At 45.6% G+C, this 24,278-nt stretch overlaps 1 protein-coding gene across 1 annotated transcript in view; it reads left to right on the plus strand.

Annotated features, from left to right (window-relative positions):
- Nucleotides 1–24,278, plus strand: part of LOC127584172 (zinc finger matrin-type protein 4-like) — a 175,822-nt gene that overhangs the window by 24,567 nt on the left and 126,977 nt on the right. The window contains exon 3 of the mRNA XM_052040752.1: nt 18,634–18,723. Within this exon, the coding sequence (XP_051896712.1) occupies nt 18,634–18,723 (90 nt within the window). The remainder of the gene's footprint in view (nt 1–18,633; nt 18,724–24,278) is intronic.

The following is a 24,278-nucleotide window of genomic DNA, read 5'->3' on the forward strand; positions in this document are numbered from 1 at the left end:
TGCTTGCCTTTGCAAAAGATTGCCTGACCTTTTGCAAGAGATTTGTCCAAACAGACCAAAGAGTAAATTGTCCTCATTCTTTCTGTTGTAATTTACCAGAAGTAAAGCCCCTGGGGTTCCTCTCTCTGCGGCAACAGCACTCTGTCAGTGAGGGCATTCAGCGTGGAAGGTGATTTCATCATGAGGCAGTTGACGGGTGTAGTGACAGTGGAAAGGAAAGATAAAGATGGCCAAAAACAGCAGTAACAACATGGTAGATCAGTTCTTCAAACTTTTGGAGAAAATATACTAGTGATTAATGTTTGTCGCTGGTGCAGCAGTTAGTGACAGCTCCAAGGATTTGGGTTCGAACCCAACCTCCAGTGCTGTCTGTGTGGAGTTTGCACGTTCTCCCTGTGTGACTGCGTGGGTTTCCCCCGGGCGCTCCAGTTTCCTCCCACACCCCAAAGACATGGTGCATTCACAGTTAATTGGCTGCTGTAGATTGACCCTCAGGTATAGGGGTGTGTGTAGCTGGAGAATCTGGGAGTGTTGATGGGCTTGGGAGAGAGAATAAGTGGAGGAGTGGGACTGATGGGATTGCCCTGAGGTCATTGAGCTTAATAATGTCAGAAGAAGATATGAATATGAGAATATAAAGTTCAGGAGGTACAGGAGCCTGAAGACCCACACCTCAAGGTTCAACAACAGCTTCTTCCCCACTGCCGTCAGGTTCTTGAACCCACCTGAAAAACCCTAATTCTACCTCGGGCTAGATCTCTTTTGCTCAACATGGACCAATGTTGTGATATTTATTTTGTTGCGTAATTTTTGTAAAAATTTATGTTAATTTATGTTTATGTTAATTTATTTTTGTAATGTACTGGGTTGAGGCTGCAAAAAGCTATATTCATGGCATTTATACCCTGGGTATGTATGCCTATGGCAGTAAACCAAAACTTGAACTTGAAACTTGAACTTTATCTGTTAGCGTATTACTTGAGGAGGAGACGAATAGAAGACAATGAGAGGGACAAATTGAGAAGAATAAAAATAGATTAGTGTTTAACGGAACAGGTAACTCAGAAGCTTTGCCCAGACCCATAAGTAGCAGAAGATAGAGCTGATTAGGGAGCTGAGAAAGTGTTGCTCCTGTGCATTGTGAAGGCAAGCACAAGTAGGAAGGGGTGTTTTGCTTCCGTCTTCTCCAGGGAAGGAGAATACTGCCAGCGCTGTGCTCAAGAAGGCCTTGATGATGATACTGGATAGTTTGTACTCAAAAAGTTGCATCCTCTTTCCTGGAGCATAACAATCCCCACGACTGTCTGAACATTGGTGGCCCTCAACATAGAAACTAGAGTCATAGAGTAATAAGGCACGGAATCAGACCCTTCAGCCCAACTCATCCATGCTGACTAAGATTCCCATCTAAGCTAGTCCCATTTGCCCATGTTTGGCCCACGTCCCTCTAAACCTTTTCTGTCCAAATTTCTTGGATACCTGCCACAACCACTTCCTCTGGCAGCTTGTTCCATATATGTACTACCCTCCGTGAGGAAAAAGTTGCCCCTCATGTTCCTATTAAATCTCACTTTAAACCTATGCCCTCTAGTTCTTGATTCCCCAACCCTGGGAAAAAGGGCATTCACCCTATCTACGCCCCTCATGATTTTATACACCTCTATAAGATCACCCCTCAGTCTCCCATGCTCCAAGGAATAAAGTCCTAGCCTGCCTAACCTCACCCTATAACTCAGTTCCTCAGGTCCTGGCAACATCCTCATAAATCTCCTCTGCACTCTTTCCAGCTCAATCCCAGGTGAGGGAGGGAAGGGCTCAGTCCCAAAGGGTGATTCTGTCACTGCAGAGAAATGCACCTGGATCCAAACATGAGTTGCAGATGGCGACAGTGGGCTCAGTGTGGCCATTAGCTTCCCCCAGGGGGTGGGAGGGGAGCAGAGAAGTGGACCAGGAAAGCTCTGAAGCACCTTGATGTGCCAGTCGGCAGGACATGAGACAGCAGAGGGAAACGTGATGAGTGGTTGACTAGGCGGTACCTCCTGTCTGCCCACTGCCAGAAGTCAGCCCGTGCATCCCTCAGGACCCTGCTGAGGACAGCTCGCGAGTTTACGCCACGGTCATCGACGGAAAGACCTGTGACGTTGGTGAATGGACACGAGAAGGAGAAGAGGATGGAACAAAAAAAAACAAACCACTGGGGGTACTCAACGCGTCGAGTGACTTGTGAAAGGACCAGGGACACCTTGCGTGAACAAAAGACTTGCGTACTGTTACCATCTGGAATCTCCAACCAGAAGCAATGCTGAAAACAGATTTTATAATAAATTTCAAAGGGTAGTTAGATACCTGGCTGAGATGAAAAGAGATTGCTGGCTGTGGTGGGAGAAGAGTCAGAATGTACTAACTCTGACGCACCGCTGGAGTGTGCCCTACTCTCCTGTGGCAACTTGCTGAGAGCACCTTCCAAATGACCATACTTGAGGACGTGTGGGCAGAAATATCCAAAGTTGCTGCCAGTGCAGGCAGTAGTGATGAATTGGGACAGTCGTGTGGTTGTTGGGTGACAACCAGTCATGTGACACAGTGGTGCGGTTGTTGGGCGACACAGTGGTGCGGTTGTCGGGCGACACAGTGGTGCGGTTGTTGGGTGACAACCAGTGGTCGGTTGTCGGATGACACAGTGGTGTGGTTGTCGGATGATGCGGTTGTTGGGAGACACAGTGGTGTGGTTGTTGGGTGACAACCAGTGGTGTGGTTGTTGGGCGACACAATGGTGTGGTTGTTGGGTGACAACCAGTGGTGCGGTTGTTGGGTGACACAGTGGTGCGGTTGTTGGGTGACACAGTGGTGCAGCTAGTGAAGCCACTGCCTCACCGCGCCACTGACCCAGGTCCAGTCCTGACTTTGAGTGCTGTATGTGTGGATTTGCACATACAGTACTCCCCGTGACCAAGCGGTTTATTATTGTTCATTGACCACAGCTCCGCCTTCAACACCATAATTCCAAGCAAACTCAGCATCAAACTCCGGGACCTGGGACTCAACACCTCCCTCTGCAACTGGATCCTTGACTTCCTGACCAACAGACCGCAATCAGTGAGGATAGGCAGCAACACCTCTGGCACGATTATTATCAACACTAGTGCCCCACAAGGCTGCGTCCTCAGCCCTCTACTCCCTATACACTCAAGACTGCGTGGCCAGATTCTGCTCTAACTCCATCTCCAAGTCTGCAGATGATACCACTGTAGTGGGCCGTATCCCAAATAACGATGAGTTGGAAGGAGGTAAGAACTGAGAGACATGTGTCATGACAGCAACCTTTCCCTCAATGTCAGCAAATCAAAAGAGCTGGTTACTAACTTCAGGAAAGGGGACGGTGCACATGCTCCTGTCTACATTAATGGTGCTGAGGTCAAGAAAGTCGAGAGCTTCAAGTTCCTTGGAGTGAACATCAGCAATAGCCTGTCCTGATCCAAAACGCAGACGCCACGGCCAAGAAAGCTCACCAGCGCCTCTACTTCCTCAGGAGGCTAAAAAAATTTGGCATGTCCCCGTCGACCCTCACCAATTTTTATCAATGCACCATAGAAAGCATCCTATCCGGATGCATCATGGCTTGGTGTGGCAACTGCTCCGCCTGTGACCGCAAGAAATTGCAGAGTTGTGGACACAGCTCAGCACATCACGGAAACCAGCCTCTCCTCCATGGACACTGTCTATACTTCTCATTGCCTCAGTAAAGCAGCCAGCATAATCAAAGGCCCCACCCACCTGGGACATTCTCTCTTCTCCCCCCTCCCATTGGGCAGAAGATACAAAAGCCTGAAAGCACGTACCACCAGGCTCAAGGACAGCGTTTATCCCATTGTTATAAGACTATTGAATGGTTTTCTCGTACGATAAGATGGACTCTTGTCCTCAGAATCTACCTCGTTATGACCTTGCACCTTATTGTCTGCCTACACTTTCTCTGTAGCTGTTACACATTATTTTGCATTTGTATTGTTTTACATCGTACTATCTCAATGCACTGTGTAATGAATTGATCTGTATGAATGGTATGGAAGACGAGTTTTTCACTGTATCTCGGTATATGTGACAATACTAAACCAATAAACTGATAATAAACCGGTATTTCCTTTTTCCTCCCATGTCCCCAAGAGTATGGGTTGGTGGGTTAATTGGCTGCTGCAATTGTCCCTAGTGTGTGGATGAGTAGTAGAATTTGGGTGAGTTGATGGGAGTGTGGGGAGAATAAAATACCCTTAATGTATGAGGAGCGTTTGATGTCTCTGGGCCTGTACTTGATGGAATCCAAAAGGATGAGGGGAGATTCATTGAAACCCATCGAATACTGAAAGGCCTGGATAGAGTGGACATGGAGAGGATGTTTCCATCAGTGGGAGAGTCTAGGATCCAAGGGCACAGCTTCAGAATGAAGGGACGTTCCTTTAAAACAGAGATGAAGGGGAATTTCTTCAGCCAGAGGCTGGTGAATTTGTGGAATTCATTGCCACGGAGGGCTGTGGAGGCCAAGTCATTGGGTGTATTTAAAGCAGAGATTGTTAGGTTCTTGATTGGTAAAGTGGTTATGGGTTACAGGGAGAAGAATGGAGATAGGGTTGAAAAAAAATCAACCATGATTGAATGATGGAGCAGATTTGATAGGCTGAATGGCCGAATTCTCCTCCTAAATCCTATTGTCTTATGGTCTAAAATTGGATTCATGTAAATGGGTGCTTGATGGTCGGCATGGATTCAGTGGGCTGAAAGGCCTGTTTCCATCCTGTATGAATCTATGACTCTAAAACTGGAAACATCACTCTTCCACACATGGCACAGAAGCCGGCCTTTTGGTCGACCACATCCACACTGACTGTTGCACCATCTACACTAATCCCATTCAACCATATTAGGTCCTTCTCTGCCTTGGCGTTTCTACTTGTCTGGATGGTTCTTAAATGTTGCAACAGTCTCTGCCTTGCCACCTCTTCAAGCAGTGCCTTCCAGACTGCAACCACCTTTTGTGTGGGGAAAAAACCCTCAGATCCCATCTGAACCTACTTCTTGCCTTAAACCTGTGTCTTAGACACCACCATGGGAAAATGATTCTTACTATCTACCGTATCTATCACTTCCGTAATAGGGGACCGTTCAATAGTAGAACCATAGAACACTACAGCAAAGATAACAGGCCATTCGGCCTTTCTAGTTTGTGCCAAAACGTTATTCCGCTAGTCCCATTTACCTGCACCCAGTCCATAACCCTCCAGACCTCTCCCATCCGTGTATCTATCCAATTTATTCTTACAACTTAAGAGTGAGCCTGCATTTACTACATCAGATGGCAGCCCGTTCCACACTTTCACCACTCTTTGAGTGAAGAAGTTCCCCCTAATGTTCCCCCTAAACCTTTCCCCTTTCACGCTAAAGCCATGTCCTCTCGTACTTATCTCTCCTAATCTAGGTGGAAAGAGCCTACTCGCAATAACTCTGTCTATGCCCCTCATAATTTTGTAAACCTCTGTCAAATCTCCCCTCGTTCTTCTATGCTCCAAGGAATAAAGTCCTGACCTGTTCAATCTTTCCCTGTAACTCAACTCCTGAAGACCCCGCAACATTCTAGTAAATCTCCTCTGCACTCTTATCTATCTTACTGACATCCTTCCTATAGTTAGGTGACCATAACTGCACACAATACTCTAAATTTGGCCTCGCCAATGACTTATACAACCTCACCATAACATCTCAACTCCTATACTCAATACTTTGATTTATGAATGTCAGGATGCCAAAAGCCTTCTTTACAACCCTGTCTACCTGTGATGCCACTTTCAGGGAATTATGTACCTGAACTCCCAGATCCCTTTGTTCCTCCGCACTCCTCAGTGCCCTACCATTTACTGTGTATGTCCTACCTTGATTTGTCCTTCCAAAATGCAACACCTCACATTTGTCTGCATTAAATTCCATCTGCCATTTTCTGGCCCATTTTTCCAGGTGGTTCAGATCCCTCTGCAAGCTTTGAAGGCCTTCCTCGCTGTCCACTATGCCTCCAATGTTAGTGTCATCAGCAAGCTTGCTGATCCAATTTACCACATTATCATCTAGATCATTGATATAGACAACAAACAACAATGACCCCAGCACCGATCCCTGAGGCACACCGCCAGTCACAGGCCTCCAGTCTGAGAAACAATCATTCACTACCACTCTCTGTCTTCTCCCACAGCCAATTTCGAATCCAGTTTACAACCTTTCCATGGATACCTAGTGACTGAACCTTCTGAACTAACCTCCTATGTGGGACCTTGTCAAAGGCTTTACTAAAGTCCATGTAGACAACATCCACAGCCTTTCCTTCATCTACTTTCTTGGTAACCTCCTCAAAAAACTCTACAAGATTCGTTAAACACAATCTACCACACACAAAGCCATGCTGACTATCCTTAATCAGCCCTTAGCTGTCCAAATACTTGTATATCCGATCTCTCAGAACACCTTCCAATAATCTACCTACTACTGATGTCAGGCTCACCGGCCTGTAATTACCTGGTTTACCTTTAGAGCCTTTTTTAAACAATGAGACAACATGAGCTACCCTCCAGTCCTCAGGCACCGCACCCGTGGCTAAGGACATTTTAAATATATCTGCCAGGGCCCCTGCAATTTCTACACTAGTCTCTCTCAAGGTCCGAGGAAATATCTTGTCAGGCCCGGAGGATTTATCTACCTTTATTCGCTGTAAGGCAGCAAGCACCTCCTCCTCTTTAATCACTACTGCTTGTTTCCCTTCCTTCCATATACACTATGCCAGTTTCCTGAGTAAATACTGATGCAAAAAAGCTGTTTAAGATCTCCTCCATCTCCTGAGGTTCCACACATAGACGACCACTCTGATCTTCTAGGGGACCAATTTTGTCCCTTACTATCCTTTTACTCTTCATATACTTGTAGAAACCCTTCGGGTTTACCTTCACATTATCTGCCAAAGCACCCTCATGTCTTCTTTTTGCCTTCCTGATTTCCTTATTTAGTATTTTCTTACATTTTCTATACTCTTCAAGTACCTCATTTGTTCCTAGTTGCCTATACCTGCTATACACCTCTCTCTTTTTCTTAACCAGGCCACCAATATCTTTTGAAAACCAAGGTTCCCTATGCTTGTTAACTTTGCCTTTAATCCTGGCAGGAACATGCAAACTCTGCACTCTCAAAATTTTGCCTTTGAAGGCCTTCCACTTACTGAACACATCCTTGCCAGAAAACACCTTATTCCCAATCCACTCTTCCTTGATCCTTTCTCATTTCCACAGAATTGGCCTTTCTCCAATTTAGAACCTCAGCTCGAGGACCAGACCTATCCTTATCCATAATTAACTTGAAACTAATGACATTATGGTCACTGGACCCAAAATGCTCACCTACGCATACTTCTGTCACCTGACCTGCCTGGTTCCCTAATAGGAGATCAAATATTGCATTCTCTCTTGTTGGTACCTCTATATATTGATTTAGAAAACTTTCCTTAACACATCTGACAAATTCCAAGCCATCCAGCCCTTTCACAGTGTGGGAGTCCCAGTCAATATGTGGAAAGTTAAAATCTCCTGCTATTACAACTTCTGTTTCTTATATCAGTCTGCTATCTCACTACAGATTTGTTCCTCCAATTCTCCCCGACTATTGGGCGATCTATAATACAATCCTATTCCTTTGGTCATACCTTTCCGTTCCTCAGCTCCATCCATATGCCCTCAGTAGACGAGCCCTCCGGGCTGTCCTGTCTACACACAGCTGTGATATTTTCCCTGACTAGTAACGCGACTCCTCCCCCTTTCATCCCTCCCCCTCTGTCACGTCTGAAACAACGGAAGCCCGGAACATTAAGCTGCCAGTCCTGCCCCTCCTGCATCCAAGTCTCACTAATAGCAATAATGTCGTAATCCCACGTGCCAATCCACGCCCTAAGCTCATCTGCCTTACCTACAATACTCCTTGCATTGAAGTAAATGCACCTGAGAACATTTCTATCATGTACAAACCTTTGATTTCTGTCTATACCTGCAGTCCTCGCATGACCATTTTCCTCCTCCACCTCACTATCTGCTCTAACACTCTCCCCCTTTAAATCTAGTTTAAAGCCCCCGGAGCAGCACTAGCAAACCTACCCGCAAGTATGTTAGTCCCCCTCCAGTTCAGGTGTAAACCGTCCCGTTGGAACAGGTCCCACCTTCCCTGGAACAAAGCCCAATTGTCCAGAATCATGAAGCCCTCCCTCCTGCACCATCTCCTTAGCCAGACAATAAGGTGCAAGGTCACAACAAGGTAGATTGTGAGGAAAGAGTCCATCTTATCATACTAGGGAACCGTTCAATAGTCTTATAACAGCAGGATAGAAGCAGTCCTTGAGCCTGGTGGTACGTGCTTTCAGGCTTTTGTGTCTTCTGCCTGATGGGAGAGGGGAGATTACACTGGCTGCTTTACTGAGGCAGCAAGAAGTGTAGACAGAATTCATGGAGGGGAGGCTGGTTTCCACGATGGGCTGAGCTGTGTCGACAACTCTCTGCAGTTTCTTGCGGTCACTGGCAGAGCGATTGCCGTGCCAAGCCGTGATGCATCCGGATAGGATGTTTTCTGTGGTGCATTGATAAAAGTTGGTGAGTTGCAAGGGGGACATGCTAAATTTCTTTAGCCTCCTGAGGAAGTAGAAGCACCGGTGAGCTATTTTTGGCCGTGGCATCTTTGTGGTTGGACCAGGACATTCACTCAAAAGAGTGTGGAAAATAGATGATAGAAACGTGTGTTTCAACCACTTACATGTTCGGTGCTATTGGTTTTCTACATTTTTTAAAATTATGACTATGAAAGAATGTTAGTTATCACCATCCCTTTTATTTCAGTATTAATTTATGTTCAAATTTCACACGAGTAGTTATTTTGAATTGATATTTCTCGAAGATTTAAGCCAAAAACATTTATAGAGTAGAAGTCTGCTGGGCATGCTCTGTGATCCTTCTTTGTCAGGACTCTCAGTCCCAACACCATCACATTTCAAGGATCCTTGCAAGAACACCTGATGAGCCGTAATCTACAGTAGCAAGCCGGGGAGCTAATTAGCTTCAACTACTTTTTAGGCCCATGATGGGCAATGATAAGTCACTCTGTGTGGCAATCTTTGAGGATTCCTTAAAATAACCTTTCTTGACTCAGTAGCACATGTGGTCATGGAATCATAGGTAGTTTACACCATGGAAGGAGACCACTCAGCCCATTGTATCTGTGCTTGTCAAAAAAAGAACTCCACAGTATAATTCCACTATCCACCTCTGGGTCTGTGGCTCTGTAGGTCACAGCTCTTTGAACATCCATCTTCTGTTCAAATGTGATGAGGCTTCCTCCTCATGTTTCCTCCAGACAATCAATTTAATTTATGCCACCATTTAAAGACCCCCCTGGTATAGAAATAGACCCATCCTTCGTACTTTATCCAGCCCCCTCACAATTTTATACGCCTCAGTTAAGTCTCCCTCAGCCTCCTCCATTCCTAGGAAAATAATGCCAGCTTATCCTATCATTCCCTATAGCTGAAATGTTCCAGACCTGGCAACGTTGTCATCAACTTCCCCAACACCCTTTCCAGTGGGACCACATCTTCCCCGTGACATGGTGGTCAGGCAGTGCAAGTAGAAGTGGACACATCATTCGAGGTTACCTTTACCAAAACCCAGCTTCCACACACTGGCCAGGATCTGGACACAGCTCCTCCAATCAAGAGCCCACCGAATGAGGAGGCAGGAAAAAAAATCGCCAAGAAATTTCTCTTGGAGACACAAGAGACGGCAGACACTGGAATCCCGAGCAAAACACAAACTACTGGAGGAACGCAACGGGTCAGGCAGCATCTGTGGAGACAAATGGACACTCGATGTTTTGGGTGGAGACCCTTCATCTGGACTGGAAATTTCTCTTCTCCATTAGTAAATTTCCGGAATACCTTGAGCAGAATAGTTTTGAAAAAAGTCTTTGGCAGCTGGAGGTACAGATGGAGGTCTAATGCAGTGCAGACAGCCTAAATTGTAGCAGTCGGAATCAGTGCTAGAACAGGAATCTCAGCAAATCCCTCGGTGCACGATTATTGGGAAGTGCACCCTTATTTTGTTTGGTTGAAGTTATCTCTTATTTTCCCCTTCGCTCCTAACAAGAGAATTATTTCCCTCAGTTATGCTGAAAAAACAATTTTGCAGTCTCAGCCTCCTTTGCTAAAGCAGTGACTTTGCAGCAAATGCAAAGCACTACAGCCCTGGGATTGCCAGTATTGTACCTGTGCGCGATTCATTCCCCTCCGAGACTCCAGTCATAGCAACCATTGTGGTAGAGTGAAATGCTTTGCTCAGAAACTATCCAACACAGGATCAGGCATGACTGTTCTTGATACAGGCACCAGCCAGCTGATAAATAAACAGCGCTGCCTCTGCAGTGAGAGTATTGTGAACAGACCTCACCTAAGCTGATCTTTTTTGGCAGTGCCCTTTTCCGACTGCAGTGTAGCAAGTCAAGAGTAATTTGTCGGCTACTCAACCATGTGGTCCCTCGGGGAAGCAGAAACAAAGTAAGGAACAACTTCATTCTGTCTTAAATAAACCTCCATAAATCTCTGCAACATTCCTTAAATTGGCACTGTCATTCCACATTCATCAAGTGCCCAGTCAGTTCCCTCCACTATATATTTTGCTGTGTGTCAGGGACGTTATTGGTAACATGCAGTTCATGAAGACGGGAAAGCATGTTGCTCAGATCTGATGGAAAATTCAAGCAGAAGGGATTGACAGTTAAGGAAACAGTCGCTCACTGTCCGCACCAGAGATGGCCGAGAAATTGCATACTCATGATAGTACGTTACAGAGGTCTTTGTGCTGTGGACTTCAGATTGTTGGGGGTGTGCTGTCGCTGCACATTTTAGGGTCAAGAAGGTGCTGGTGTTCTGAAGACTGATTGGGTTTGGGGGATGCTGGGTATAGCTGGCTGGAGTTTGGTGCCTTGGGGTTGGGGAAGGTGGAACCAGGGTGTCGATCGACGAGTTTGGGGAGTTTGGTGGTCAGGCTGTCAGTCGGAGGGGTTGAGGAGTTGAATTTGTGGGTCATTATCTTTAACAATTTGAACTAAAACAATATGTTTTTGCAAAACTTTTGCAGTATAATTTCATGATTGTGGCAGATGGTCAGGGCAACAAATCACTCATTTGAAAGGAAGCATTTGGCAGCCTCCCGATAGTTTGCCATTATAAGTTTTGACTGGGGTAAGTCCTCACTAATTTTAATTTTTGTCAGGAAGCCTTGTAACCTTGTTCTGTGACTGAGAGGACCGAGAATAAACATCTTGGAACATGTATTCCAAATATTCCAACTGAGCTGATACAAGGGAATGCCATTTCAGCCGATGTGGGAGGGCAGAAACATGGTGAAGACCAAATACGAGGCAAGATGTAGGCAGCTGAAATTACAAGAACAGAACTTTCAATCACCACTTAGTCTTACTGCTTACATTTTAACTCCAGTTTGCAAATTAGAGGAGGAAGCTAATTAATTCAGCAATCATTCATTGGCTGATTGATAAATTGATGGTGTATAATGATTGAGGATTGTTTCACTCCTCATTGCCGTGGTTTTGTTGTATCATTCATCAGCAGTATGTTCAATTGGATGTGAAATTGGTCTTCACTGTTGAGTCCACCAGAGGTGACAAGGAAGGCCCGATTTGATTGGAGACAAAGATCAGCTGGCGTGCAGGCAGAGCTGCTCTCTCTTTGCCATAAGGAGCCCCAGGATTTGAGACAGATCATTAAAGACACCAGATTATGTGACTGAGTTTGAAATCTTCCTTGTCCCTCTTAATATTCAATTCCATGTTTCAGACGGGTGCACAAATGAGAATGTGTTACAGCTCTGAAAACTTCAGTACAAATTAAACTCTGATCAGTCATAGGGCAATAACTGCTGGGCCACAGTTATACTGCTGGCTCTGCCTCGTTATTCCAACTAATGGCAAGGCACTTTAACGTTGGCAAAGACTTTGGGTCGCTCCAGCTGTTAGTCAGACAGGGAAATTGAAGTTCAGGAAGTTGCCAAATAGTGTGGCAGGAATATATTGCTTTACACAGGGAGACTGTTTCCTGGAACATGTCCTACATCCCTCAGCTTGGTTTGCTGGGAAGTCAGTTCTATCAACCAGGCTGTCAAATTATGCTGGTGCTTCTGTTTATTTGAACATTAGCCACATCTACAAAAAAAAAGCCACAGTATAACAATAAAGTAAGTCACATTCAACAGCCTGTCATCAATTTTGATTTTCTTAGGGTATGACACAGGGAAAGTCTGTTTGCCACAAAGGTTGTGTGGAACAGTGTCTGTTGGGGGTGACTCATCTGATTTTTGTTTTCTGCTTATGACTCATCCTGCAGCAGCATTGAAGTTTACCAGGAGCACGGTACAGAAAAAAGAGCAAACTGGAGACAAAAGACTGCAAACGCTGGAATCTGGAGCAACACCCAAGATGCTGGAGGAACTCAGCGGGTCAGGCAGCATCTGTGGAGGGAAATGGAGAGTCGACATTTTGGGTCGAGACCCTTCATGTGGTCCAGGTGAAGGGTCTCAACCAGAAACATTGATTGTCCATCTCCCTCCACAGATGCTGCCTGACCCACTGAGTTCCTCCAGCATCTTGTGTGTTGCAATGGCACAGAAGAAGTTACCTTGTAGATTATTTCACACCGACATCTTTAGCCCCTGTTCACAGATGGTGAATAACACACAAGCAGATTTCAATAGCAACTTTCCAAGCCCTGACTTCCAACATGTGCATGGACAAAACAGCAGGTTCTTGTGAAGACCATCCTCTCCAAAAACCACACTGTGATGTACGCCATCCTGACGTGAGCAGATATTACCATTCATTTATTGGTAAAATCCTAAAATGCCCAGCAAACTGCTTTGCAAAGTCCCACTACGGTAGTGTAGCGGTTAGCGCAACGCTATTACAGCGCCAGTGACCTGGGTTCAATTCCTGCTGCTGTCTGTAAGGAGTTTGTACGTTCTCCCCGTGGCTGCGTGGGTTTCCTCTGGGTGCTCCGGTTTCCTCCCACATGTACGGGTTAGGAAGTTGTGGGCATGCTATGTTGGCGCTGGAAGCGTGGTGAAACTTGCGGGCTGCCCCCAGAATATTCTACCCAAAGATGCATTTCACTGTGTGCTTTGATGTACATGTGACTAATAAAGATCTTTAAAAAAAATTGAGACTTTTCAAGAGGGCAACCTCAAGAACAACTGGAGATAGGCAGTATGTTCAGGAGAACATACACCTGAAAAACCCACACCATTTAGAAAAAGGTTATATTGTTTCTTATTCTCAAGAAGGCCTAAATAATCATATTAATGTTGATTTTCTTTCCATTTTAATTCTATAGTTTTAGTTAATGCGAATGCTCATGAATATTTACTACAGGATGACTGACCTTTCTGTCTGCAAATACACAGTTCTATTTCTCATGTTGATGGATCATTACTTTCTATATGTTTAAAAATGGTGTTCTGCTACAATTATTCAGGGCAAGAAACTAATTAGGAATAAGTCCTCCTCCAAGAGAAAGTTTCACTCTGGCTGCTACTTTTTTACTCTTCTGAGGCAGTTCCTTGGGATCAAAGGTGACTTGCTTCTACTCCAGTTCTGTGGGCCCTGAGGTGGTTGAAAAGTTCGATGTGGGATCTGTTGGTGAGGCTTGACTGAGCGGACAGCTGGGTACTTTGGGAGCTGGCATACTTCTCCTGCGTGCTCTCAACAAATGCCACCCTGGAGGCAGTGAGGATTTCTTTTCCAAGGAGTCTCGGACCACAGAAGAATCTACCTTGTGGTTCCTCTGCCTCACAGCACCAGAGACTGTGGTTCAATCCTGATCTTGGGTGCTGTCTATGTGGAGCTTGCACGCTCTCCCTGTGACTGTGTGCATTTTCCCTGGGTGCTCCGGTTTCTTCCCACACCCCAGTGACGTGCAGGTTGGTAGGTTCATTGGCCATTGTAAATTGCCCCTGGTGTGTAGGTGAGGGGTAGAATCTGGGGGGAGAGGATTGGAATATAGGGTTAATGTAGGATGAATGTAAATGGGTGGTTGATGGATTCAGTGGGCTCAAGGGCCTGTTTCTGTGCTGTACCTCTCTGAATCTCTGGCTGTCTTAAAGCACCACCTCTGCCCTCCCTTGTCACCATGGAAGTAGGAATACAGAGCCTTCTTTGGGAGTCTGGCGTGCACCAAGCAACAGTGTGGTTCATCGAAGCTAGCTGTGTTATCGCAGCCTTGATACTGAGGATGTTGGCCAGGGAGCGGTCACACATCCTGGCATGGATTTAGGGAATTTTACAGAGACAGCATTGGCGGCATCTTGTAGTTAAAGGGTGGCTGTGTGTGATTGTAGTAAGCTTTTTGGATGCCCTGGGTTTGGCAAAGGCACTGTGTGTACATTTGGCTCAGAGCACGAATTTCACACAAGTGACTGTCACTTAATCTCAAAGTCTATTCAGCCTGGGCTATGAAAATAAGTAATGCCACTTCTTGTTTTGCAAACAATAACAACTGGAGAAGTGAACAAGATAACTTACGAGGTAAGGATTGGCATAGTTAACTGCATCCTCCATACGGAGCAATGTTATGTGCATTGGCTGTGAAATGAAAGTTGACAAGTCTTCAGTTTGGTTTGAAAGCTTTCTCACTGACCACTGACTGGGAGAAATCACCCCTGTGCTTTATCTGCGAGGTTATTTTCCAGGCAATGAGTGGGTGTCCAAATGGGTTTGGAATTATCAGTGGATTAAATGGTAGCTCCCCCTTCCCCACTGTTCCCATCTGCCCTCCCCACCTCCCTTAATTGGTTCCATGCTCCATTTCCTTTTCCATCAGATCCCACCATCTGCAGCCCTTTGTTGCCTCCACCTATCGCCTCCCAGCCTCTGACACTATCTCCACCCTTCCCTCCCCCATCTGACTCCATCTGCCAATCAATCCCTCCTCACTGGATCCACCAGTGGCTTGCCAGCTCCTGCCCCACCCCCTGGCCTCTTTATACTGGCTATCTCCCCTCTATCTTTCAGTCCAGATGAAGGGTTTTAACCGGAATTGTCGACAGTCCATTCCCCTCCACAGATGCTGCCTGACCCGCTGAGTTCCTCCAGCAGTTTGCTTTTGCCTCCAGATTCCAGCATCTGCAGTCATTTATGTTTCCGGCAGCTTATTGTCATTGACAGCACAGTTCATGTGATAAAGACTGAAGTAAAAGCCAAAAAATCATGAAGATGCTCAACAGGTGAAGCAGCATCTATAGAGGAAGGGACAGAGTTAACATTTCAGGTCAATGACCAAATGAGACTCCATGCTTGTTAATTTTCAGTGACAGGTTGTATGGATTGAAATGAATTAACTTTGTGTGACAAGTTTCCTTCATCTCCACAGACACAGCAAATTCTCATCGTGCATTTACATAGGAAGATAGACAGTGAGATTTCTGCAGAGCTAATGATGCAGTGGCAAATCTCCAACCAAAAGCATTTTAATTTCTGTGCTTAATCTCTCATTTGTTTGTGCTTGAAGTTACCGTGGCAATGAATCCCAGCAAGTGCAATGCATGCTCCTTGATAATTTGACAGAGGATGATGTGCCAAAATAAGTTATCATAATAAATTTATATTAAGATATTTTATAATCTATTCTTGCATTATTCTACAACAGAAGAAGTGCAAACATTTTAAGTTGTCAAATATGAAAGAATATTTGCATTTAATCGGTTATGGTTTCAATTTGCATAATTTGCTTTCATTGTTTCACTGATGTGATTTCTTTCCACATCACTTGAATGAGACTGATTTGTGTTGATAAATCATGCAGAGATTTTTTTGTACAAGATTTAATAAATTTCCATTTATTTCCTTATATTAAGAGGGAACAAAGATGTCAACAATAAAGCAGTACAAAATACCAAAGGAAAATTAGAAACAAGGTGCTTTCTAATCCTTTTTCAGTGATCTTACAAACCAACCAAGATGATTTTCTTGGATTGGGAGGGAGTGGAGACAGTGCTGGTTGATGTGGGAGGGGTGGAGGGAAGGTGTTGGCTTTGAGTATAATTTTATGTGATGTCTGTAAGTGATCTCTTTGTAGAGATGTAATTGCTTTCTACAGTTTATAGCATGCAAACCTTTTTATCGTGATAACGTCTTCTGGCATATTGGCACACTGTTTTACCTAGTCTAGCCCTCAGAACCATAAAAGGCCCAGAAATTTATTTCAGAGCAACCTCTTGAATTCCTGTGTTTGGCACAGAGCAGTGTCGCCGATTGATTGACAAGGTTATTGAGTACACACTGAGTAATTGTGTGAGCCTCAATTTGAAAGACACGTCTTAATGAGAGGATGAAGTCCAGAGAGGTTAAAGGCTCCAGCCATACCAGAGCCAGTGCTCAAAGAAAGGAACCTCTGAATCATCTTCGATGGACCAGAATATTCCATAGTCAAGATAAGACATTGGCGATGGTGTGATCCCAACCATCCCAATGCTTACTCTGTGCAACTGGCTCCACAGCCCTGGTGATTGTTTATTAATCTGAAGCTCCTACACCCATGTCCCATAGCAGCTGGAAGTGGCGTCCCTGACTAAGAGCTCCCTTCATGGTGAGAGTTCACCTGTGTAACTTTGTGCTTCCGGTGCGACATTTGAAATTTCCCGCTTTCCTGATCTTATCAACGGGACAAACTTGAGCAATTTTCCACATTTTCGGGGAGGTGCTAGTGTTGTAAAAACACTGGAGGAGCTTGTCTAGTGGCGTGCCTCGTTCTGGAGCACAGGTTTCAATACCAAGCTGGGACGTTCCCTGCCACGTAGCCTTTGCTGCAGCCAGTGCTGTTGGCTGCTTCTCAATATTACATGGAGTGAATGGACTTGGGTGAAGACTGGTTTCTGTGGTGGTGGGAACTGCAGGAGGAAGCCGAGATGGATCCTCTGTTCCGTACTTCTGGCAGAGCCAGATTGTGAATACTTCAGCCTTGTCTCCAGCGCTCACATGCTGGGCCACACCATTGTTAAGGATGGGGATGTTACATAGAACACTACAGCGCAGTACAGGCCCTTCAGCCCACAATGTTGTGCCGACATTTTATCCTGCTCTAAGATCTATCTAAACCTTCCCTCCCACATAGCCCGCCATTTCTCTATCTTCTTGAAGGATGTTCTTGAAGTCTTCTCCCAATCCCTGTGTGATTGTCCACTCCCATTCATGGCTAGGTGCAGCCAATGGGCAGAGCTGGAAACAGGCCCTTCAGCCCACCAAATCTGTGCTGACCATCAACAACCCATTTACACCAATCCCGTTATTTATTCTCCCCACATTCTCATCAACCCCCACCCCCCCACCCCCCCACCCCCCCCCCCAAATCATTCTACCTCTCAACGACACACGGGGCAATTTCCAGTGGCCCAACCAACCTGCATGTGGTTGGGATGTGGGAGGAAACTGGAGCACCCAGAGGAAGCCCACACAGTCACAGGGAGCAGGTGCAAACTCCACACTGACAGCACCCGAGGTCAGGATTGAACCCGGGTCTCTGGAGCTGTGAGGCAGTGGCTGTACCCGCTGCGCCACTGGGCCACCCATTCCATTGTAACCTGGTCTGCTGGTTGTGAGATCACGTTGCTCTCTCTGTCCATCGCATGCTGCCTTAACTGATTAGCTCACATGTGGCCATGTTGAGCTACACGAGGCTGGCAGCTTATCATATTGAGATATGCCTGACGCTGCTCCAAGCATGTCCTTCTGCATCCCTCATTGACCCGGCAAATTTCTGCTCAGGAAAGATATTCAATTATTGGCTAGTTTGAATGAAGCAGTAAATTTGTGGCAGCAGAGCAATTCCTGTGTAGTCTCAACTGGAATAACAAACAAGAGTACATTCGATCTTAGGATGATATCACAGTACTGTTCACCATGAGGAGTTTAGCACCATCACTACCAATTTAAAAAGCTCAGTCCTTGCCAACGGTTGTAATTAACATTATTGTCCCTCTTTCTGCTTTCTGAAGTTGATGTTGCTAGTCGGGTCCACTGATTTGGAGTGGCTAAACAATTCTTGAAGGACAACCCACAACTAAATGTCTTATAATTGCAGCTGTCATCAAGGTTATGATTTTCACCGAGTCTGTTGTTATCAAAATCTTAAAAGCACTGTGCAAAACAATAAAACGTGAACACCGTGTACAATTAACTCAAATAACAGGAGCAATTTGCATTTCAACTGTACTTTCAGAGCAAAATCTGTCCCATGAGCACCGTGCATTTAAAACTGAGTGCCGGTTCAGTCACCCTTGGGGAATGGATTGAAAGCAATCCATTTTGTGTTGAGATTGTAAGATTTCATTTCTTAAGCAGCCCGCTTTCCAGATATTCTCTCTTTCCAGAGAGAGAAAAGTGTTTTCAGACACAATAATTGATTGGGTTCTTCAACTGAACTGCCCGGAGCTGAAGGAATAGAGCAGAGATGTCAGAGAGGGAGGTTTTTATGTCAGTTCATGCAGTTTATAACTTTCTTTTCTGCAGAGCCGGAAGCACGCGAGTAAGGTCCGCCTGTACTACATGCTTCACCCCATCGACGGAGGATGCCCTGCGAAAAAGCTCCGGTCGGAAAACGTAAGCAGCCTTCCTTTAATCTCCAAGCCGTTGCGAAGGTGCAGCACAGCCACGAGCCATTGGCTCAGTCGGTGAGACATTGGGGAGGAATAAAATGCAAAAAAACAAGCTGCTGGAGGAACTCAGCGGGTTAAGCAGCATCTGTGGAGGCAAAGGGACGGTTGACGTTTCAGGTTGGGACCCTGTATCAGGACTAGGAGTGTAGATGGAAGATAGCCAGGTGAGAGGGAAGGGGCTGGTGGGCCATGGGTGGAACCGGGTGAGGTGGAGAATGATGGATAGATGGAGCCAGGTGAGGGAGAAGGAGGGTGGAGTATTGGGACCAGAGGCTGGTGGACGAAAGGTGGAACCAGTTAAGGAACAAACAGCTGGGCTGATGAAGCCAGGTGGGGAGAGGGGAGGGGGAAGGTAGAGACAGAGGCTGGAATGTGATGTGGAACCAGCTAAGGCAGGTGGAACTGGGTGGGAAGGGAATAGGAAAGGTAAACCAAGGTAGAGAGGAATAAGCTCTGGGAAATGGAACTTGTTGACACATGAAGGAAATTCATCCTTTCCCAGCAATAATCTTCTTGGAAAATTCTGCTCTTTTCTATAAAACTTAAATTATTTCATATTTTGGGGATCAAATATGAATTGAACATATACAGTAAATGGAAGGGTGCTGAGGAACGGTGATGAACAGAGAGTCCAAATCTACAGTCCCCTGAAAGTCACAACACAGGTGGATAGAGTGGTGAAGAAGGCATATGGCAGGCCTACCTTCATAGGCTGGGGCATGTAAGAGTTGGGACGTTATGTTGCGGCTTTACAAAACACTGGTTAGGCTGCACTTGGAGCATTGTGTGCAGTTCTGGTCACCACACTACAGGAAGGATGTGGTTGCTCTGCAGAGAGTACAGAGGAGATTCACCAGGGTGTTGCCTAGATTGGAGGACTTCAGTTATGGGGAGAGATCGGACAGGCTGGGCTTGTGTTCCCTGGGGCGAAGGAGGCCTGATAGAATTATAAAAGGTTATGAGAAGAGTAGGCAGGGTGGATAGTCAAAATCTTTTTCCCATGAAAGAGGTGTCAAAAACAAAAGGACAGACACTTAAGGTTAGAAGAGGTTTTAAAGGGAATCTGAGGGGCAAGACTGGTTGATATCTGGAACATGCTGCCAGAGGAGGTAGTGGAATCAGATTCAATCATGATGTTTAAACAGGCACTTGAATAGGCAAGGGACAGAAGGATATGGTCCTAATGCAGGCAAGCAGGATGGGTGCAGATGGGCCAAAAGGTCAGCATGGACATGGTGGGCTGAAGGGCCTGTTTCTGCACTGTATGACTCTATGATTCTATTCCTAATGCCCCCTGAACTGAGGGCACAGTATTGAGCTGATTACATTGGTGGGTCTGATGTTACATTTAGGCTGTACCAGGTGGGGACAGATTTCCTCCCCAGAAGGACTCACTGAATCACAGGGGATTTTACTAACTTTATGTAAATTCCTGCTTTATTTACTTTCTTGAATTCCCCAGCTGCTGTGGTGAGATTCAAACTGTGATCAGCGGATCTCTTGTTTGGAATTCTGACTGCTGGTCCGGTAACACAACCGTGATGGAACCCTGAAATTTAGAGAGACTATTTTGGTGCAGTGAAACCCGATGATTCAATATCCCATTGTTCAGAAATTGTGATGGCTCGGCAACTGGATCCCAAACTGCAGATTCCTGTTGTCCCTTTAATGTTCCAGGGCCTTGGTTCGTGTGTTCCCAATGACTCACAAAGTCCCTGTTCCTACTCTCCACTTAACGTACTGGGGCCCTATTCCCACCCTCTCTATAACACACCAGAGCCCCAGTTCCCACCCTCTCTATAACACACCAGAGCCCCAGTTCCCACCCTCTCCATATCACACCAGAGCCCCAGTTCCCATCCTCTCTATAACACACCAGAGCCCCAGTTCCCACCCGCTCTATATCACACCAGAGCCCCCGTTCCCACCCTCTCTATAACACACCAGAGCCCCCATTCCCACACTCTTTAAACTCATTGGAACTCCAGTTCCCACATTCACTTTAAGATTACTGGGTTCAATGGAAATTTTATTACAATACTGTGTAGCATTTAAAAATATGAATTAAAAAGTATTGAAGTATTAATTGGAATAATCTCCAATAGTCCCAGAAGATCTGCCAGTCCTGCACTAAGTCTCGAGTGTGTCGAATTATCGGAGATTTACTTTGCACAGACAGCTCCTACAGTTGGAAACCACTGGTTTTTGGTAGAGCCCTGGGCCTCTTGGACCTAGTTGATGCTTTGCCAGCCATAAACAGTAAGCCCCAGAGCAGAGCTCAGTCTGTCTTATCGAACTGTGGGGATCAACTGGGATAGATCTAATTTACTTTCCTCCAAACCATTCATGAAAAGCAGGACTCCTACAGTGCAGACACAAGAGAATGCAGATGCTGGAATCTGGAGTAGAAAATGAACTATGGAGGAATTCAGCACATCGAGCAGCATCTGTCGGGGAAAAGGACTGTCGACATTTCGGCTCAAAGCCCTGCATCAGAACAAAGGAATTCCTTCCCCCCCACAGAATCTGTTCGACCTGCTGAGTTCCTCCAGCAGATTGTTTGTTGCTACAGATTCTAGCATTGCAGTCTCTGGTGTCTGCTGTGTTGCTGGGAACACAGACCCAAAGGCAACCTGTGGTGTCACTACTCCTGGAATATTGCAGCTACAAGTCCGCTTCCTGCAACACTCTTGGGATAGTTGCTTCCAATTCCAGGCTGGAGTTTGCTGCATCCAACCTGCCTCCTTCAATTTCTCCCCACGGCCCCTTCACACTCAGCCCAGACTGATGCCATGGACTGATTGACTGCCCTTCATGCCCTAGAATCAACAACAAGGCCCAGAAACCTATTAGGTCTCAGGCCTTGCAGTGCTGATGCCCCGCCCCCAAATATAATGATAGGCTGTGACAGCTGGCAAAGCTGTCATTGAACTTAAATATCTCTGACACTTGGAGACATCTAAATACTGAAATCTGAAGGAAATAATGTTAAAAATGCAAATTATTGAGGTTATACAAGAAAGCTAGTTAAAAACAAAACATATAGAAATAATTTAAAGAAGGAATGGAAATAAAATAATTATGAGGGGCATAGATAGGGTGGACAAGCAATATCTTTTTCCCATTATTGAACGATCCAATACCAGAGGGCATGCATTTAAGGCAAGAGGGGGTAGGTTCTGAAGAGATGTGAGGGGTAAGTTTTTTACTGAGAGAGTGGTGGATGCCTGGAATGCGTTGCCTGACAGGGGTGCTGGAGGCAAATTCATTGAGGGCTTTTAAGAGGGGCTTAGATGGGCACATGAATGAGAGGAAAATGGAGGGATATTGGGCATTCTGTAGGTAGGGGGGATTAGTTATGTCGGCACATCATTGTGGGCCGAAGGGCCTGTTCTGTACTGTTCTGTGTTCTATGTTTACCTTCACCTTTGGCTCCTAAACCCAGCTCTACAAACCTCACAGAGGTCTGAGCTGGTGTGGGATACAATCAGCAATTCCATGGAATATCCTACCAAGCCCATCAGTTTGCCTTAACTTTGGACTCAAGATTTGTTCCCCTCCCATCCTATGCTCCAAATCCAGCACCTCCCTGGACTCCCAAGCTGTGCGCCTACGTCCAGTATTCTAAGATGTCTTAAAGTAATTTGGCAGAGGGATGGATCACAGTGTAGGTCTACACCGGTCAAGTGTAGGAGACAAACTAGGTTAGTTTGATGGGGATCGTGCTGTGAATGGCCAACCTCTTCCCAGCAAGATTCATCCCAAATTTTAAAAAATACTGCAAGGCCAAATTGTCAGTGATCCAGGACAAAGCAAAATGTTTGCTTGGGACCCCACACACCATTCAAAGCATAAACTCTTTCCTCCACAGTGGCTGCATATGTGCCATCATCTACAAAACGCATTGCACTTGCCCAGACTACTGTGACAGCACCTCCTAAACTTACAGCCCCAAATCTCAAGACAAGGACAGTTATGGACCATCCAACTTGTGCACCATCCAAGTATATCACTGATTTTTCACTGTTGCTTGGTCTAAATCCTGGAACTCTCTCCCCATCAGCAACTTCAACAAACAGGCTGCAGTGGTTCAAGCAGGTGGTTCACCACCACCTTCTCAAGGGCAAGAGGAAAAAGACTATCAGAGTTGTAATAGGGACTCGATTGCCAGGGGAGCAGGCAGCAACAAGTCTCTCAGATGATATGTTCCCTCCTTGGTGCCGAGGAGAGGGATATCTCAGAGCGACTGCAGGGCATTGTGAAGGGAGAGAGTGAACGGCCAGTGGTTGTGGTACACATCGGTACCAATGACATAGAAAGAGAAAGGGTTGAGGTCCTGCAACATGTTTAGGGTGTTAGGTAGCAGATTAAAGGACGTTTAATCTCTGGATTACTTTTGGTGGTATGCTTAGGAGTAGGAAGATAAACCAGATGAACGTGTGGTTGAAGGGATGGTGTAGAAGGAAGGGGTTTAAATTTTTGGATCATTTGGAATATTTCTGGGGTAGCTGGGACTTGTACAAGCTGGATAGGTTGCACCTGAATCAGAAGTGGGCCCAATGTCCTTGCTGGGAGATTTGCCCATGCTGTTGGAGAGATTTTAAACTAATTTGGGTCACAGAACAGGTGTACACTGGGGGTGAGGCTCAGTCAGGTATAGAAGGAGAACTAGTTGAGCCCAGTAGGCAGAGCAGGCATGGGTACGTGGAGGCCGATGGGAGGAGTGGAACGCCAAGTTGCATCTATTTTAATGCAAGGAAGCAGACTGGTAAGACAGGTGAACTTGCTGATCAGCGCGGGGGAATATGTTATTGTTGCAATCACTGAGACATGGTTGAATGAAGGGCAGGACTGGCAACTCAACATCCCAGGGTACAGAATGGGTGGAGAGAGAAAGAGACTGTCTGTGGTCGATTGGGAACTGCATTCCCCCCGACCCTTTCCACCTACTTCCTGCTGAAAATAAAGAAAAACTGCCGATGTTGGAAATCTGAAATAAAAACAGAAAATACTGGAAATGTTGGAAAGACTCAGCAGCTCAGGCAGCACCTGTGGAGAGAGAAACTAATGTTTCAGGTCTGAGACTCGACCTGCTCAACAGAAGAAGAGTCTCAGATCTGAAATGTTAACTCTCTTTTTCCCCCCACAGACACTCTCTGACCTGATGTGCGTTTCCAGCATTTTCTGTTTTAATTATTAGCTTTGTTTCCCTCTCCACAGGTGCTGCCTGATCTGCTGAGTTTTTCTAACATTTCCCATTTATTTCAGGTTTCCAGCATCTGCAGTTTTTTATTGTTTTTTTGATGAACTGGTACAATTGTTCCTCCAATTCCCGAATGCACAGTTCAAAAACATGCTAAAATTTCTCTTCTGCATTTCCTATGCTCGCCAGATTTATATGCTGCTTGCACTATGTAAATTAAGCCACAATCTAAGAGGTATTAATTTTTTTCTCTTAGAATCTGAATATATAAAAGACAATTTCACAGAAAATGTAGG

Source organism: Pristis pectinata, chromosome 29 (assembly GCF_009764475.1).
Source record: "Pristis pectinata isolate sPriPec2 chromosome 29, sPriPec2.1.pri, whole genome shotgun sequence".
Classification (NCBI taxonomy): domain Eukaryota; kingdom Metazoa; phylum Chordata; class Chondrichthyes; order Rhinopristiformes; family Pristidae; genus Pristis; species Pristis pectinata.